General features: G+C 41.4%; 1 protein-coding gene across 5 annotated transcripts in view; it reads right to left on the bottom strand.

Annotated features, from left to right (window-relative positions):
• The window catches only part of NKIRAS1 (NFKB inhibitor interacting Ras like 1), a 50,984-nt gene that overhangs the window by 7,032 nt on the left and 25,780 nt on the right, over nt 1-18,172 (bottom strand). For 4 of the 5 annotated variants that reach the window (XM_086676269.1, XM_025913905.2, XM_086676270.1 and 1 more), the window contains exon 3: nt 13,082-13,323. In XM_086676269.1, the coding sequence (XP_086532395.1) occupies nt 13,082-13,323 (242 nt within the window). Of the gene's footprint in view, nt 1-13,081; nt 13,324-16,692; nt 16,823-18,172 lie in introns of those variants that run through there. The other variant, XM_086676271.1, reaches the window with a different exon arrangement.

The following is an 18,172-nucleotide window of genomic DNA, read 5'->3' as shown; positions in this document are numbered from 1 at the left end:
AACATCCTCAGATGTGACTTGAATCATCAAGTTAGTCAGGTATTAACCTCACTCTGCCTTAATACATTTTGGTTAAAAATGCAGATGCTCTACAGCCTGCCAACTACGAAACATTTTAAAGGAACAGTGGGTGAAAGTTACTCAAGTCAGGTATGAATGGAAGCTAGACTTGGGGATATTACTATCTAAAATCCAGGGGCACCTCGGTGGATCAGTCCGTTGAGTGTCTGACTTCAGCTCAGGTCATGATCCCACAGTTGGTGAGTTCAAGCCCCTCATCGGGCTCTCTGCTGTCCATGTAGAGCCCACTTCGGATCCTCTGACCTCTCTCTCTGCCCCTCACCCATATTGTCTCTCTCCCTTCTCAAAAGTAAACATTAAAAATAAATTTTAAAAATACAGGTAATAATTTGAAATGTGTCTGCATTTCAGTGGTTATACCTGCTGTTTAGGAAATCAGCATTACATGTTTTAAAAACTGTGGACTCTTGGAGCTGTGAGAGTTCACCCCTAGAACCTAAATTCCGTGAGAACAGGAACTGTTACTCTGTTCATATTGCTGATCTTAGACAAGTGCCTGATGCAAGCACTAAATAATCTGTTGAATATATGGACCAATGGGAGCATTTTACACTAAATGTAAGGCAATCAATCATGCCCTTAAGCTTTAAATGCTTAATGCACACCATGCAATTTCAGACCACCAGTACACAGCAGTCGCAAAGCAGTCAAAGCACAGTGGGGAGGGGAAGGGAGATGATATCCAACTTTCAGACCCTTGACTGGAAAGACAATAAAACAAGAGAATGAAAGGTAGAAGAGGAGCAGTAAGAATTGTTAGAGAAGGTACCTCTAAGGAACAGCTTTGAACTAGGACATTTAAGCCACTGCTGTGTTTCTGCCTCAAAGCTGAGTGGGCTCCCTGCGCTCCAGTTAGACTATGCCTTCCTGGTAGGATGGAACAGCAGGACCTAGAGCTTTGGGGTTTTGGCAAGTCTCCTACTCTTTCATTTCTCAACAGGATCTGTCCCTTCAGGCCCTCCTGTCATTCTTCATCACCCAGATTTTCATCTTCACATGTATCTCCTAGTCTGACCTCCCATCTCCCTCTCCTGTCCAGTTGTAGAAACTGTTGCATGTCGCCCCGGATTTTAACGAAGTCTCCTTCCTCCATTCCCATCTCTGCTTTCAATGTTCCCGTCACCCTGCCTACTTGAAACAGTACTCTCACCACCATGGGGGGCACAGGGGATGTAAAGGGTATCCTCCTTATCCCTCACTGCTGTCTCCAATAAAGTCCTTCCCGAAGAACCCTGAAAGTGAAGGCTGGTGTTACTAGTCTGTACTATCGACTGCCTGTTTCCCACCCCCACCTCGTTGCTACTCATTACAGAACTGGCCCACTGTCACTCCCACACTCCTTTCATCGTAATTCCTAGTCACTCACTAGCCACATGGATGACCCTTCCAGTAACCTTCTCTCTCCATTCCTTGACTTCTCCAAATAGCCTAACCATCCTCCTGACTTTGGCCATCCACTCCTCTACACATCCTAGCTCTTGCCATTATAATCACTCCCCTTCGTGGTCTTTAGTTCCAAGAATCCCAATCCCACTCTGCCTTTCTAGTTCGTGCCTTACACCCTAACTGCAACAATCCTAAACACCAGAAGGATCTACAGTCCACTGGCTCTCCTACCTTTATCACTGTTCTTCAACCCTTCTCCTGTCTTCAGTTCCTGGCCCAGCTTACATCATCATCCCATCGTATTCTCTTGGTCACCAACCCCCATTCCTAAATGTAACTTTTTTAAAGTTTTTTTTTTAATGTTTTATTTATTTTTGAGAGAAACAGACAGTGAGAGAAGGGGAGGGGCACAGAAAAAGGGAGACAGAGCATGAGCAGGGGAGGGGCAGAGAGAGGCGGAGACACAGAATCCAAAACAGGCTCCAGGCTCTGAACTGTCAGCACAGAGCCCTTGCGAGGCTCAAACTCACAAGCCATGAGATCATGACCTGAGCCGAAGTCGGATGCTCAACCGACTGAGCCACCCAGACGCTCCTAAATGTAACTCTTAACTGAACTGTGCCTATACCACATGGAGAGAAAAAGCAGCTCTGCTGACTGGTCCCAATTCGTAACCACGGATTTTAAGTGAGCTGGTGTTCTCTAGTAAATATATTAATATTCCATCCATATATTCTGCAACTAGACAACAGCTCCTACCTTGGCTCTCTTCTCCAACCTCCAACATCTCTGCCTTCCCACACCTTACTCTCAGCTGATGTCTATACTATTTCAGTAAGAAGATAGAAGCAATTGAAGGAACTTTCACTTGCATCCACCAACACATCTAATAACCTACCATCTAGACTCCATCCTCTTTACCCTGGACAAGATGTCACTACAGCAAATAACCCCCTCTCCTATATCATCCATTTTCTCCTCTCTATTGAAGCATTCCATTGGCATATGAACACTAGCTCTCATCTGGGGAGGGGGGAAAAGCCCTCTTTTACACATCCTTCTCCAGCTCCTCTGTTCCCCTTTATAGGACAAGATATTTACCCTTGACTAAAAATTCTCAAAGAGCTATCTTTGCTGTGTCCAGTTCTTATATCCAGTCCAATCAAACTTCATCTGTTTTGCTGTAACTGTTAAGACGTCCCAAGTTAACTAAAGGCTGGCCACTTCTGTGTCTTCAGCTTTTCTGACCTATCTGCACCATGACATAGTTTGATCACTCCCTACTTTTTGTTTATTTTGTTTACTACTTATTTTGAGAGAGGGAGAGCATGAACTGGGGAGGGGCAGAGAGACGGAGACAGAATCCCAAGCAGAGTTCCAAGCAGGCTCTGCGCTGTCAGTGCAGAGCCTGAAGCAGGGCCTGAACTCCTGACGATGAGTTCATGACCTGAGCCGAGATCAAGAGTTGGACACTTAGCTGAGACAACCAGGCAACCCTCCCTACTTTTTAAAGTGCTGACGTTCCCTTGCCTTCTGAGACATCCTATCTCTTGGTTTTTCTATCTCACTGGCCACTTCTTAGACTCCTTTGTTGGTTTCTTCTCAACTCTCCAACTGGTAACTGTTTTAAGTGCTCCAGAACAATTACATTTCGCAAAACTTGCTTCTCACCTTGTCCCCTATGTCATCTACTGTCAACACAGCAGCCAAAGTGAATATTTTAAAACAAGTCAAAAGATGCTTAGCCTTCCTTATTCATATTAAGGAAAATGAAATAAAGTAACATCTTCACCCAGAAGTTTTTTTTTTTTTTTTAAGTTTATTTATTTTGAGAGAGAGAAAGAGAGAGCAAATATCCCAAGCAGGATCTGCACTATCAGTGGCACAGGGCTCAGACTCATGAACTGTGAGATCATGACTTGAGGTGAAATCAAGAGGTAGATGCTTAACTGACTGAGCCACCCAGTGCCTCTCACCCAGAAGATTCACAGGATCCACAAGCACACACTGTTGTCAAGACTGCAAAACCGGCATTTTCATACCATTGATATGGAAAGTCATTTAGCAATGTATCTTTTGATTCAAGAGCTCCATTTCAGCTGATCTTACGACTATACCCCAAAGCATACAAACTAATAAACGTGAGACATTGTTCACTGTACCATAGTTCATAATAGCAAATGATTATAAAATAGCCCCAGGTGTCCACCAATTTCGAACTGGTTAAATAAGTATGATCTATCACACAATGAGTATCCATCAGTTTAAAAAAAAAAAAAAAAAGGAATCTTGAGTACTGATATGGAAAGGACTCCAAGATACATGAAAAATGCAAGGTACAGAACATTATGCTATCTTTGGTGTAAGAAGGTCGGGGAGGGGATTATATGTATGTTCCTATTTACTTGTATTTATATAAAGAAACGTTGAGGGGCACCTGGGTGGCTCAGTGGGTTAAGCATCTGACTTCAGCTCAGGTCTGCTCTCATGGTATGTGAGTTTAAACCCTGCATGAGGCTCTGTGCTGACAACTCAGAGCCTGGAGCCTGCTTCAGATTTGTGTCTCCCTCTCTCTCTCTCTGTCCCTCCCCCGCTCACACTCTGTTTCTCTCTCTCTCAAAAATAAACAATGAAACATTAAAAAAAGAAAGAAAAAAGAAATGCTAGAAGGAAGCCCCAAAACAAGTGGTAAAATACTTAAAAAGCATACTTGAGGGATGCCTGGCTGGCTCAGTGGAGCATGCGACTCTTGATCTCAGGGTCATGAGTTCAAGCCACACATTGGGCATAGAGTTTACAATGAATGAATGAATGAATGAAGAGCATGCTTGAGATAAAGGAACTTGATGACTGAGGACAGAAGTGGGAAACTAGAGCTCACAATGGCCCTTTTTATAGATCATTTTTATTTCTGAACCATGAGCAAACGTGACCTATTCAATTTTTTAAATCAAACATGAAAATAAATAAATGCAACCTAAGCGAGATAGGTCTTTCCTTTGCTCAAAACCAATGGCTTGTGATGCAAAGTGTTGCCCTCATCTCCTCCCATACTCCTCCTAGCCCACTCTGGCCTCACAGCTGTTCCTGAACATGACATGCAAACTTCTCCAGACCCTAGCACCAGCTAATGCCTCCACCTGGAGCACTCCTCCTCCAGATGGGCGTGGCTTCCTCTCTCACTTCCTTCAAATCTCTGCTAAAAGTCACCTTATCAGGGAGGCCTTCCCAGATCACCTTACAGAAAATAGTACCCTTGCATCCCGCTCACTGTCTTTCTCCCACTCCCAAATCAGAAGTTTTATGGGAACAGGAAGTCTGTTTTGCTGCCGATTGTATTCCCTGCGCCTTACCTAAAACAATGCCAGGCACACAGTAGTTGTTCAATAAGCATTCACTGAATGCATGTCTTTTGTTTTAAGTTTATTTATTTGAGACAGAGGTAGTGCCAGTGGGGGAGGGGCAGAGAGAGAGGAAGACAGAGAATCCCAGGCAGGCTCACACTGTCAGCCAGGACAGAGGCCAAGCCAGAGCCCAAAAGGCAGGGGGCTCAAACTCACAAAACCCTGAGATCATGACCTGAGCTGAAACCAAGAGTCAGATCTTTAACCGACTGTACCAAGCAGGTGCCCCTGTATGTGTTTCTTAAAGCTCCCTAACAACCATCTGAGAAAGGTACTATTATTATCCCTATTTTATGGTTAAGGAAACTGAGGCAGTAAGTTGAAAAGCAGAGCCAAGATTCAAGTATCAAATAGGAGTGCACATTGAGTCACTCTTTCAACTTTCGGAGGGCAGGGAGGAGAATATGAAGGATACCGCAGAAAAAAAGTAACAATTTATCTGTTTAGATGGGAAAAATGGGAAACAGGTGTGAGGACAGCATTCATTAGATGCCTCTATGTCTTTTGAAAACTGAACCTAGTGATTATGAACTATTCACAAAGCAAGTAAGTATTCAAAACAATAAAATATCAACCCAGATGTCCTTCAACAAGTGAATGGTTAAACAAACTTTGGTACATAAACACCCTGGAACATCACTCAGCAGTAAGAAGGAATGAACTACTTACTGATACATGCAATAACTTGGACGACCCTCCAAGAGAACTATGCTGAGTGAAAAAGGCTGATACCAAAAAGTTACATACATATCATTCCATCTATGTTAACACTCTTAAAATGACAAGGTTATAGAAATGGAAAACAGATTAGTCAGGGATTAAGAGGGGGTGGGGATGGGAAGAAAGTGGGTGTGACAAAAAAGGATAACAGGAGGGATCCTTGCAGTGATGCAAACGTTCTGTATCTTGACTGCATAAACAGTAACTAGTTTTTGGGAATGCAAGCTGGTGCAGCCACTCTGGAAAATAGTATGGAGGTTCCTCAAAAAACTGAAAGTAGAATTACCCTACGACCCAGCAATTGCACTACGAGGTATTTATCCAAGGGATACAGGTGTGCTGTTTCGAAGGGACACATGCACCCCCATGTTTATAGCAGCACTATCAGCAATAGCCAAAGTATGGAAAGAGCCCATATGTCCGTCGACAGATAAATGGATAAAGGTGTGGTATACACATATACAATGGAGTATTACTCAGCAATCAAAAAGAATGAAATCTTGCCATTCGCAACTATGTGGATGGAACTGGAGGGTATTATGCTAAGTGCAAGTAGTCAGAGAAAGACAAAAATCGTATGACTTCACTCATATGAGGACTTTAAGAGACAAAACAGATGAACATAAGGGAAGGGAAACAAAAATAATATAAGAACAGGGAGGGGAACAAAACAGAAGAGACTCCAAGAGGCACAGAGAACTCCCTTCAGACGTAACTTGAATCGATCTTCTGCACGACATATCATAGTGAAACTGGCAAAATACAAGGATAAAGAGAAAATTCTGAAAGCAGCAAGGGGTAAACGTGCCCTCACATATAAAGGGAGACCTATAAGACTCGTGACTGATCTCTCTTTTGAAACTTGGCAGGCCAGAAAGAATTGGCACGAGATTTTCAGTGTGCTAGACAGAAAAAATATGCAGCCGAGAATCCTTTATCCAGCAAGTCTGTCATTTAGAATAGAAGGAGAGATAAAGGTCTTCCCAAACAAACAAAAACTGAAGGAATTTGTCACCACTAAACCAGCCCTCCAAGAGATCCTAAGGGGGACCCTGTGAGACAAAGTACCAGAGACATCACTACAAGCATAAAACATACAGACATCACAATGACTCTAAACCCATACCTTTCTATAATAACACTGAATGTAAATGGATTAAATGCACCAACCAAAAGACATAGGGTATCAGAATGGATAAAAAAACAAGACCCATCTATTTGCTGTCTACAAGAGACTCATTTTAGACCTGAGGACACCTTTAGATTGAGAGTGAGGGGATGGAGATCTATTTATCATGCTACTGGAAGCCAAAAGAAAGCTGGAGTAGCCATACTTCTATCAGACAAACTAGACTTTAAATTAAAGGCTGTAACAAGAGATGAAGAAGGACATTATATAATAGTGACAGGGTCTATCCATCAGGAAGAGCTAACAATTATAAATGTCTATGCGCCGAATACCGGAGCGCCCAAATATATAAAACAACTACTCATAAACATAAGCAACCTTATTGAGAAGAATGTGGTAATTGCAGGGGACTTTAACACCCCACTTACAGAAATGGATAGATCATCTAGACACATGGTCAATAAAGAAACAAGGGCCCTGAATGAGACATTGGATCAGATGGACTTGACAGATATATTTAGAACTCTGCATCCCAAAGCAACAGAATATACTTTCTTCTCGAGTGCACATGGAACATTCTCCAAGACAGATCATATACTGGGTCACAAAACAGCCCTTCATAAGTTTACAAGAATTGAAATCATACCATGCATACTTTCAGACCACAATGCTATGAAGCTTGAAATCAACCACAGAAAAAAGTCTGGAAAACCTCCAAAAGCATGGAGGTTAAAGAACACCCTACTAACGAATGAGTGGGTCAACCAGGCAATTAGAGAAGAAATTAAAAAATATATGGAAACAAACGAAAATGAAAATACAACAATCCAAACGCTTTGGGACGCAGCAAAGGCAGTCCTGAGAGGAAAATACATTGCAATCCAGGCCTATCTCAAGAAACAAGAAAAATCCCAAATACAAAATCTAACAGCACACCTAAAGGAAATAGAAGCAGAACAGCAAAGGCAGCCTAAACCCAGCAGAAGAAGAGAAATAATAAAGATCAGAGCAGAAATAAACAATATAGAATCTAAAAAAACTGTAGAGCAGATCAACGAAACCAAGAGTTGGTTTTTTGAAAAAATAAACAAAATTGACAAACCTCTAGCCAGGCTTCTCAAAAAGAAAAGGGAGATGACCCAAATAGATAAAATCATGAATGAAAATGGAATTATTACAACCAATCCCTCAGAGATACAAACAATTATCAGGGAATACTATGAAAAATTATATGCCAACAAATTGGACAACCTGGAAGAAATGGACAAATTCCTGAACACCCACACTCTTCCAAAACTCAATCAGGAGGAAGTAGAAAGCTTGAACAGACCCATAACCAGCGAAGAAATTGAATCGGTTATCAAAAATCTCCCAACAAATAAGAGTCCAGGACCAGATGGCTTCCCAGGGGAGTTCTACCAGACGTTTAAAGCAGAGATAATACCTATCCTTCTCAAGCTATTCCAAGAAATAGAAAGGGAAGGAAAACTTCCAGACTCATTCTATGAAGCCAGTATTACTTTGATTCCTAAACCAGACAGAGACCCAGTAAAAAAAGAGAACTACAGGCCAATATCCCTGATGAATATGGATGCAAAAATTCTCAATAAGATACTAGCAAATCGAATTCAACGGCATATAAAAAGAATTATTCACCATGATCAAGTGGGATTCATTCCTGGGATGCAGGGCTGGTTCAACATTCGCAAATCAATCAACGTGATACATCACATTAACAAAAAAAAAGAGAAAAACCATATGATCCTGTCAATCGATGCAGAAAAGGCCTTTGACAAAATCCAGCACCCTTTCTTAATAAAAACTCTTGAGAAAGTCGGGATAGAAGGAACATACTTAAAGATCATAAAAGCCATTTATGAAAAGCCCACAGCTAACATCATCCTCAACGGGGAAAAACTGAGAGCTTTTTCCCTGAGATCAGGAACACGACAGGGATGCCCACTCTCACCGCTGTTGTTTAACATAGTGCTGGAAGTTCTAGCAACAGCAATCAGACAACAAAAGGAAATCAAAGGCGTCAAAATTGGCAAAGATGAAGTCAAGCTTTCGCTCTTTGCAGATGACATGATATTATACATGGAAAATCCGATAGACTCCACCAAAAGTCTGCTAGAACTGATCCATGAATTCAGCAAAGTTGCAGGATACAAAATCAATGTACAGAAATCAGTTGCATTCTTATACACTAACAATGAAGCAACAGAAAGACAAATAAAGAAACTGATCCCATTCACAATTGCACCAAGAAGCATAAAATACCTAGGAATCAATCTAACCAAAGATGTAAAGGATCTGTATGCTGAAAACTATAGAAAGCTTATGAAGGTAATTGAAGAAGATTTAAAGAAATGGAAAGACATTCCCTGCTCATGGATTGGAAGAATAAATATTATCAAAATGTCAATACTACCCAAAGCTATCTACACATTCAATGCAATCCCAATCAAAATTGCACCAGCATTCTTCTCGAAACTAGAACAAGCAATCCTAAAATTCATATGGAACCACAAAAGGCCCCGAATAGCCAAAGTAATTTTGAAGAAGAAGACCAAAGCAGGAGGCATCACAATCCCAGACTTTAGCCTCTACTACAAAGCTGTCATCATCAAGACAGCATGGTATTGGCAGAAAAACAGACACATAGACCAATGGAATAGAATAGAAACCCCAGAACTAGACCCACAAACGTATGGCCAACTCATCTTTGACAAAGCAGGAAAGAACATCCAATGGAAAAAAGACAGTCTCTTTAACAAATGGTGCTGGGAGAACTGGACAGCAACATGCAGAAGGTTGAAACTAGACCACTTTCTCACACCATTCACAAAAATAAACTCAAAATGGATAAAGGACCTGAATGTGAGACCGCAAACCATCAAAACCTTAGAGGAGAAAGCAGGAAAAGACCTCTCTGACCTCAGCCGTAGCAATCTCTTACTCGACACATCCCCAAAGGCAAGGGAATTAAAAGCAAAAGTGAATTACTGGGACCTTATGAAGATAAAAAGCTTCTGCACAGCAAAGGAAACAACCAACAAAACTCAAAGGCAACCAACGGAATGGGAAAAGATATTTGCAAATGACATATCGGACAAAGGGCTAGTATCCAAAATCTATAAAGAGCTCACCAAACTCCACACCCGAAAAGCAAATAACCCAGTGAAGAAATGGGCAGAAAACATGAATAGACACTTCTCTAAAGAAGACATCCGGATGGCCAACAGGCACATGAAAAGATGTTCAGCGTCGCTCCTTATCAGGGAAATACAAATCAAAACCACACTCAGGTATCACCTCACGCCAGTCAGAGTGGCCAAAATGAACAAATCAGGAGACTATAGCTGCTGGCGAGGATGTGGAGAAACGGGAACCCTCTTGCACTGTTGGTGGGAATGCAAATTGGTGCAGCCGCTCTGGAAAGCAGTGTGGAGGTTCCTCAGAAAATTAAAAATAGACCTACCCTATGACCCAGCAATAGCACTGCTAGGAATTTATCCAAGGGACACAGGAGTACTGATGCATAGGGGCACTTGTACCCCAATGTTCATAGCAGCACTCTCAACAATAGCCAAATTATGGAAAGAGCCTAAATGTCCATCAACTGATGAATGGATAAAGAAATTGTGGTTTATATACACAATGGAGTACTACGTGGCAATGAGAAAAAATGAAATATGGCCTTTTGTAGCAACGTGGATGGAACTGGAGAGTGTGATGCTAAGTGAAATAAGCCATACAGAGAAAGACAGATACCATATGGTTTCACTCTTATGTGGATCCTGAGAAACTTAAGAGAAACCCATGGGGGAGGGGAAAAAAAAAAAAAAAAGAGGTTAGAGTGGGAGAGAGCCAAAGCATAAGAGACTGTTGAGAACTGAGAACAAACTAAGGGTTGATGGGGGGTGGGAGGGAGGAGAGGGTGGGTGATGGGTACTGAGGAGGGCACCTTTTGGGATGAGCACTGGGTGTTGTATGGAAACCAATTTGACAATAAATTTCATATATAAAAAAATAAATAAATAAATAAATAAATAAAAGAAAATATTTTCCAAACATGACAGAGAAGTCCTTCTGACATGTTTCTTATGCCTACCCATATTTGAGAATATATGTTGTCTAAATGGTTCAAGTTTCCCTGTTGTGGGCTGCACCTGATAAAAAAAAAAAAAAAAAAAAAAAAACTTTTTATGCCTGGTTTCCTCTAAAGCTGAGATGGGATCCCAGGCTCAAAAACTCCTCTCTGAGGCCTGTAGGGTTGCTGTTAATTATCTAGCATCTTATGAGCTGAATGTCAGTGATGCTTATTTAACTATGTCCTATTACTACGAAGAAGAGACGGAAGCACCTCTTTATCTCCCCTTCTTTGAAGACCAAATTGAGGTGAAGAAAGAACATGCAAAGCAGTTCATAACCTATCTAAGAGAGCATCGGAGTAAAATCTGCCTTCCGGTGATTAAGAGGCCTGACATTGATAACTGGGGAACTGGCATTCAAGCTATAGAGTCTGCTCTGCAGTTGGAAAACACATTAAACAAGCTCCTACAAGACCTGATGAACTTGGCTTCTCAAAATAGTGAAACTGATCTCCTAAACTTCCTGAAAAAGTTCCTGGCTAAACAGAAAAGGAACATAAACTATCTGGAATACCAACATAGCTATCAGAAGGAATTAGACAGGCTGACTGAGAAGGAGGTCACACCTGAAAAACCTGGTGAAGCATCAGGTAAAGAGGCTTAACATCTGAAGGCGACAGTGAATGTTCCACTGTAATAGGTTTCAAAGGCAGCTACTTAAGAATCTTGATCTCTATTTGACAGAAGACTGCTTTCCTTTTTATCTAGTATCCCATCTTCATTGTTACACGTGGAAATAAATTGGTTTTGCATTATAAAAAAAAAAAAAAAAAGAGACTCATAAATAGGAGAACAAACAGGGTTACTGGAGGGGGTGTGGGAGGGGGGATGGGCTAAATGGGTAAGGAGCACTAAGGAATCTACTGAAATCACTGTTGCACTATATGCTAATTTGGATGTAAATTTTAAAACATAAATAAATGAAATTAAAATTAAATAAATAAATAAATGCTAACTAGTTTTATACAACATTAGCATTAGGGGAACTGTGTCAGGGATCTCTATAATTTTGGGGTTTTTTGTTTTCAATTTTTTTTAATGTGTATTTATTTTTTTTTTTTTAATTTTTTTTTTTTCACCGTTTATTTATTTTTGGGACAGAGAGAGACAGAGCATGAACGGGGGAGGGGCAGAGAGAGAGGGAGACACAGAATCGGAAACAGGCTCCAGGCTCTGAGCCATCAGCCCAGAGCCCGACGCGGGGCTCGAACTCCCGGACCGCGAGATCGTGACCTGGCTGAAGTCGGACGCTTAACCGACTGCGCCACCCAGGCGCCCCATAATGTGTATTTATTTTTGAGAGAGAGCGCACAAACGGGGGGAGAGGCAGAGAGAGGGAGACACAGAATCTGAAGGAGGCTCTAGGCTCTGAGTTGTCAGCACAGAGCTTGACATGGGGCTCAAACTCACGGACCACGATCATGACCTGAGCTGAAGTTGGATGCTCAGCTGACTAAGCCACCCAGATGCCCTGGATCTCTATTATTTCTTAAAATTTCTAGGTTAAGAACATCTGGCCAGTGTTGCTAACATTATATGGTTCCTTAGATGATAAGGAGTCAGCTAAGTGAAGATATGGAGAAAAATGTACCTGCAGATAAGAGTTCCAGGGAGGGGAACCAGCAACTGATTAACAAGGACTTAACAGAGAAACAAAATCATCATGTTGAAAAAAACAAAAAGTAGACCAGTGTCCCCGGGCTGCAGTAACAGGAACAAAATGATAAAGATGAAAAGGATACACGTAAGCCAGACCTTGGTAAGGATCTTATTCTAAACGGTAAATGAGTAGAATCCAATCTTTTCCATTTCTTTCTTCTTCCTCTTTTTTTTGTTTTGTTTTGTTTTAGTGGTTTTTTTTCTTTTTGTAAGGCAGAAAACAAGAATCCTATTTAGCCAGTGAGACAAAGAGAGCCCTAGGAAACAGTGATTCCAAACAATATGAAGTGAACTATGTAGTACTTGAGATATAGTGTCACTAAAATTCAGCCTGCACACAGTAACATGCAAAAGCAGAAAGTCAAATGCAGGTCCTGAATGAACTCATTTAATCCCGTATTTTCTGGGCTAAGAAAAAATATTATGACGATTACAGATACTATGAATACAATTTTATGCTATTAGAATATTTTAACTGCCCAAATGTCCAAGCTACAATTTAAATAGTACTTCAATTCATAGTTAACATTTTTAACAAAACTACTTACCTCTTTTTTGTCTTTAAACTTATCAATTTCTTTCTTCAGAAGCTCCACTCTTTGAAAGGATTCAAGGTTATTCACACTGTACACAAGAACAAAGCCATCAGCAAATGAAAAATAATGCTTTGGTAGCTCCACACCTTCCTGTAAGCCTCTGGTATCATAAAGATGTAACTGTTCCTTTACTCCCCGATCCGTTTCCACTGAAGCCATATATACATCTTCCATCGTTTCACAATCTTCCATTCCTAGGATTAAAAAGAAATTACTCTTTTATTGAACCATTACACTGTATACCTGAAATTAACAAAACATGAAGTCCAATATACCTCAATAAAGAAAAAATTATTCTTTTTGGATAACTCAGTACCAATTGTTGGGTATTTTCTTATACTTTTATTAGTTGGCTTTCTAGAAGTTTCCCTATTTACTATATGTAAGAATCATATTTCCATTTACTAACTTCTTTAAAAGTAAAAGGTAGTTGTTATACTGAATGGACAAAGAGGTATTAAAAAATATTTCTTCTGTATAGAAATATAAGTAGAAATAAAAATTTGGCAATGACATTATTCTATATTTTAATTTTTTTAATTTAAATTTAAATTTATTTTTTTAATTATTTTTTTTAAACTTACATCCAAATTAGTTAGCATATAGTGTGACAATGATTTCAGGATCAGATTCCTTAGTGTCTCTTACCCATTTAGCCCATCCCCCCTCCCACACCCCCTCCAGTAACCATTTGTTCTCCTATTTATGAGTCTCTTCTGTTTTGTCCCCCTCCCTGTTTTTATTTTTGTTTCCCTTCCCTTATGTCCATCTGTTTTGTCTCTTAAAGTCCTCCTATCAGTGAAGTCATATGCCTTTTGTCTTTCTCTAATTTCACTTAGCATAATACCCTCCAGTTCCATCCATGTAGTTGCAAATGGCAACATTTCATTCTTTTTGATTGCCAAGTAATACTCCATGTATATATATACCACACCTTCTTTATCCATTCATCCATCGATGGACATATGGGCTCTTTCCATACTTTGGCTACTGCTGATAGTGCTGCTATAAACATGGGGGCATATGTGTCCCTTCGAAACAGCACACCTGTATCCCTTGGATAAATACCTCGTAGTGCAATTGCTGGGTTGTAGGGTAGTTCTATTTTTAGTTTTTTGAGGAACCTCCATACTGTTTTCCAGAGTGGCTGCACCAGCTAGCATTCCCATATATTTATTTTTAACTTTTATTTATTTTAGAGAAAGAGAATGTGGGGGGGGGGTGGGCAGAGAGGGAGCGAGAGAGAGAGAGAGAGAGAGAGAGAGAGAGAGAGAGAGAGAACCCCAGGCAGGCTCCACACTCAGTATGGAGCCTGATACGGAGCTCAATTCCATACGGAGCTCCATACGGAGCTCAGGGCATGAGCCAAAATCAAGAGTTGGATGCTCAACACACTGAACCACCCAGGTGCCCCACAATTATGTACTTTTTTCTTTTTAATGTTTGTTTATTTTTGAGAGAGAGACAGAGCACGAACAGGGGAGGGGCAGAGAAAGAAGAGACATAGAATCTGAAGCAGGCTCCAGGCTCCAAGCTGTCAGCACAGAGCCTGACACAGGGATCAAACCCATAAACCTCAAGATTATGACCTGAGCCAAAGTCGGATGCTTAACCAACTGAGCCACCCAGGTGCCCCCACAATTACATATTTTTAAAAAGTAACTGTTACCAAAGAACTTAGTACCAAAATTGGAGAATTTTTTTTTTCAACGTTTATTTATTTTTGGGACAGAGAGAGACAGAGCATGAACGGGGGAGGGGCAGAGAGAGAGGGAGACACAGAATCGGAAACAGGCTCCAGGCTCCGAGCCATCAGCCCAGAGCCTGACGCAGGGCTCAAACTCACGGACCGCGAGATCGTGACCTGGCTGAAGTCGGACACTTAACTGACTGCGCCACCCAGGCGCCCCTAAAATTGGAGAATTTAAATGATGATTTTATTTATTTAAAAAAAAATTTTTTTAATGTTTCTTTTTGAGAGCGAGAGAGACAAAGCATGAGCAGGGATAGAGAGAGGGAGACACAGAATCCGAAGCAGGCTCCAGGCTCTGAGCCATCAGCACGAACTCACGAACTGCAAGATCATGACCTAAGCCAAAGTCAGTTGCTTAACCGACTGAGCCACCCAGGTGCCCCTAAATGCTGATTTTAAAAGTAGCTTGAACAACTAAGTAGCTCCATTTTCTTCCCCATCAGAGCCAAAGACTGGACCTGGGGTAACTGTGCTGCCTTTTTTCTGTAAAACTTCCAGTATTTCCAGGGTCTGTTTAAGGGACTCAAAAATTGACATGTCCAGTCTAGGCCTGAGCACCAGGCTTTAGTTCCCAAATACAGAGTGGGCATTTATATGTGAATGTTATGCAAGTACTTCAAGCTAACAAAACTTCTCTTTCCTCCCCATACCTGTTCCTCCTCCTTGCTTTCTTCCCTTGATCCCCATCCACCTGGGCAGTCTTCAGAGTCCTCACTGACCAAGGAAAGTGGGTGAAAGTTATTAAAAAAAATTAGCCATTCTCTGTCTAAACACCTGCTTAATCCGTTGCCTCCTTCATTCCCATTGGTTTATCTTCACCTGAACTACTAAGCTCAATAAACACCTGGTAAAAGACCTTGTATCCTTCCTAGACTTCACTGAAATGTCTAATCTGTGGATCTTTTCCTGATTATCCCCTTCCCAACTTCCTGCTTCCGCTGGGCCTTGTGATTTTACACTTAAATCTTTCCTTATCTGTCTCCTCAAAAGCTCAGAGAGTGTAAACTCTTTGAAAGCCAGGACTGGGGCTAATCTGTCTTTATAGCTCTCAGGATGAACAAAATTGACTTATATAAAGCCCTTAGTAAATGCTTGCTGAATGAATGAATTAACTCATTTCATAACTGATGTCCTACTTTCTGTTCTCTTCTGGCCTGAGTGATCCATTCATTCATTCATTCATTTTTTAAATGTTTTATTTTTTGAGAGACAGAGAGGGAGAGAGCAAGAGCGCACATGCATAAGTCGGGGAAGGGCAGAGAGAGGGGGACAGAGGATCTGAAGCGGACTCTGCACTGACAGGCGGACAGCAACGAGCCCAATGCAGGCTCGAACTCATGAATCATGAGATCATGACCTGAGCTGAAGTCGGATGCTCAACGTACTGGGCCATCCAGGTGCCCTAATCATTTATTTATTTTTAAGTAGGCTTCACACCCAACATGAACCTTGAACTCCCAACCCTGAAATCAAGAGTCCAATGCTCTACTGAATGAGCCAGTACCTCTGGCCTGAGTGATCCTTTTAAAATGCAATTTCCTTCACTCCATTTGTGCAAGTTTTGTCTCTTCCAGTAGCCTAGGACATCCTTGAGAGAAACGAACCATTCTGTGTACACAGCGAGTATTCAAGAATCATTTGTTGATAAGGGAATTAAGGGAAGATTAATACTTTGTATGTTAATGAATAGTAGAAAGGCTTATAGGGTAGGTATGGTAGGGTCCAAGGAACTATCTTCATATTTAAATATGAACTATATCCATAAATAAAATCATGTAGATAACATCCTATACCAATAAAACATACATACATTACAGACATATCCTGGAAATATTGCTGGTTCCATTCCAGACCAATAAATAAAGTTGGTATCACAGTGGTGCCTGGGTGGCTCAGTTGGTTAAGCTCAGTCTTGGTTTCAGCTTAGGTCAATGATGTCACAGTTTCAGGAGTTCTGCCCTGCATCGGGCTCTGTGATGACACCGTGGAGCCTGCTTGGGATTCTCAGTCTCTCTCTCTGCCCCTCCCCAACTCTCTCTCAAATAAATCAACTTAAAATAAAAATTTGAAGGGAAGGGCACCTGGGTGGCTCAGTCAGTTACATGTCCGACTTCAGCTCAGGTCATGATCTCGCGGTTCGTGGGTTCAAGCCCCACATCAGGCTCTGTGCTGACAGCTCAGAGCCTGGAGACTGTTTTGGGTTATGTGTCTCCCTCTCTCTGCCCCTCCCCTGCTAGCGCTCTCTGTCTCAAAAATAAATAAACATTAAAAAAATCTGAAGGGAAAAAAATAAAGTGAGTATCACAATAAAGTCAGTCTCATTAATTTTTTGGATTCCCCAGGGCATATAAAAGTTCTGTTACATTATTGTGTGAACCAGACTAATGCCATCTTGGACAAATCTACCACGACCATTCTGTGATCTGAAGCCTTCTAGAGCAGTCTCCCTACCTCATTCTTTCTTTTTGCTGAGCCACACGCTTCACACCTAAGTACACCCTTGGGTCATAACAACCTGGATCTGCTCTGGAGACATAATTCTCAAAACATTTCTTCCCAGGTGGTCTCCCAGCCTGTACTCCTCAGCCTTTAGGACTATAAAAGCAGGTCTTATGGAAGGTGGAGATGCAGAAATCTATTTGTCTTAGAGCCACCCAAGAGGGACTACTCTTCAGAAGTCCCTTTAATAAACCATTTTTTGTCAAGCTGGACTTGTTGGCCTTTTTCTTCGGTCTTATGGCTCCTCTAGCCTTTGGAGATCATTTTGCATATACTTCCCTTTCATAGAACAATTGGCAAGCCAGCCAGGAGCAGCCCAGAGACTGAAAAATGGGCAAGGAATGAAGTTTTTGTTGGGGGAAACCCTGGGGTGGGCAACCACATCGACGTGGGAAGGCATAATTGGTTTGCTTGATGCCTGTGGACTGTTGCAGGAGTACAGGGACACCCTGAAAACGCCAAATGGATTAGAGCTATTAGAAAGTCACATGACCCACTGAGGTAAGGAAGGCCACCAAGCAGTGGCTGTGGTGGGTTGGCCACTCCTCTGGGTCCTTCGGGGTGGCCAACAATGCCTAGCTAGTGGCAGAAAGGAAATAAGGCAGTTGGAAAAAGAATTACAATTGGAAAAGGAAAGGAGACTATCCACATCCCTTTTGGCTTCTAACTTGGTAGATAATATCTAAACCCGGGATACACAAATCAAGACTTCACTGTTATCACTTTGTGTGTCTTATGGGGCATAAAATGCAGTGACCTAAGATTATAGCCATCATTTGAAGCCAGACTGG

Source organism: Puma concolor, chromosome C2 (assembly GCF_028749965.1).
Source record: "Puma concolor isolate L17-30 chromosome C2, mPumCon1.1.hap2, whole genome shotgun sequence".
Taxonomy (NCBI): Eukaryota; Metazoa; Chordata; class Mammalia; order Carnivora; family Felidae; genus Puma; species Puma concolor.
The sequence above is the reverse complement of the archived record's forward strand: the minus strand, read 5'-3'. Positions and strand labels throughout refer to the sequence as shown.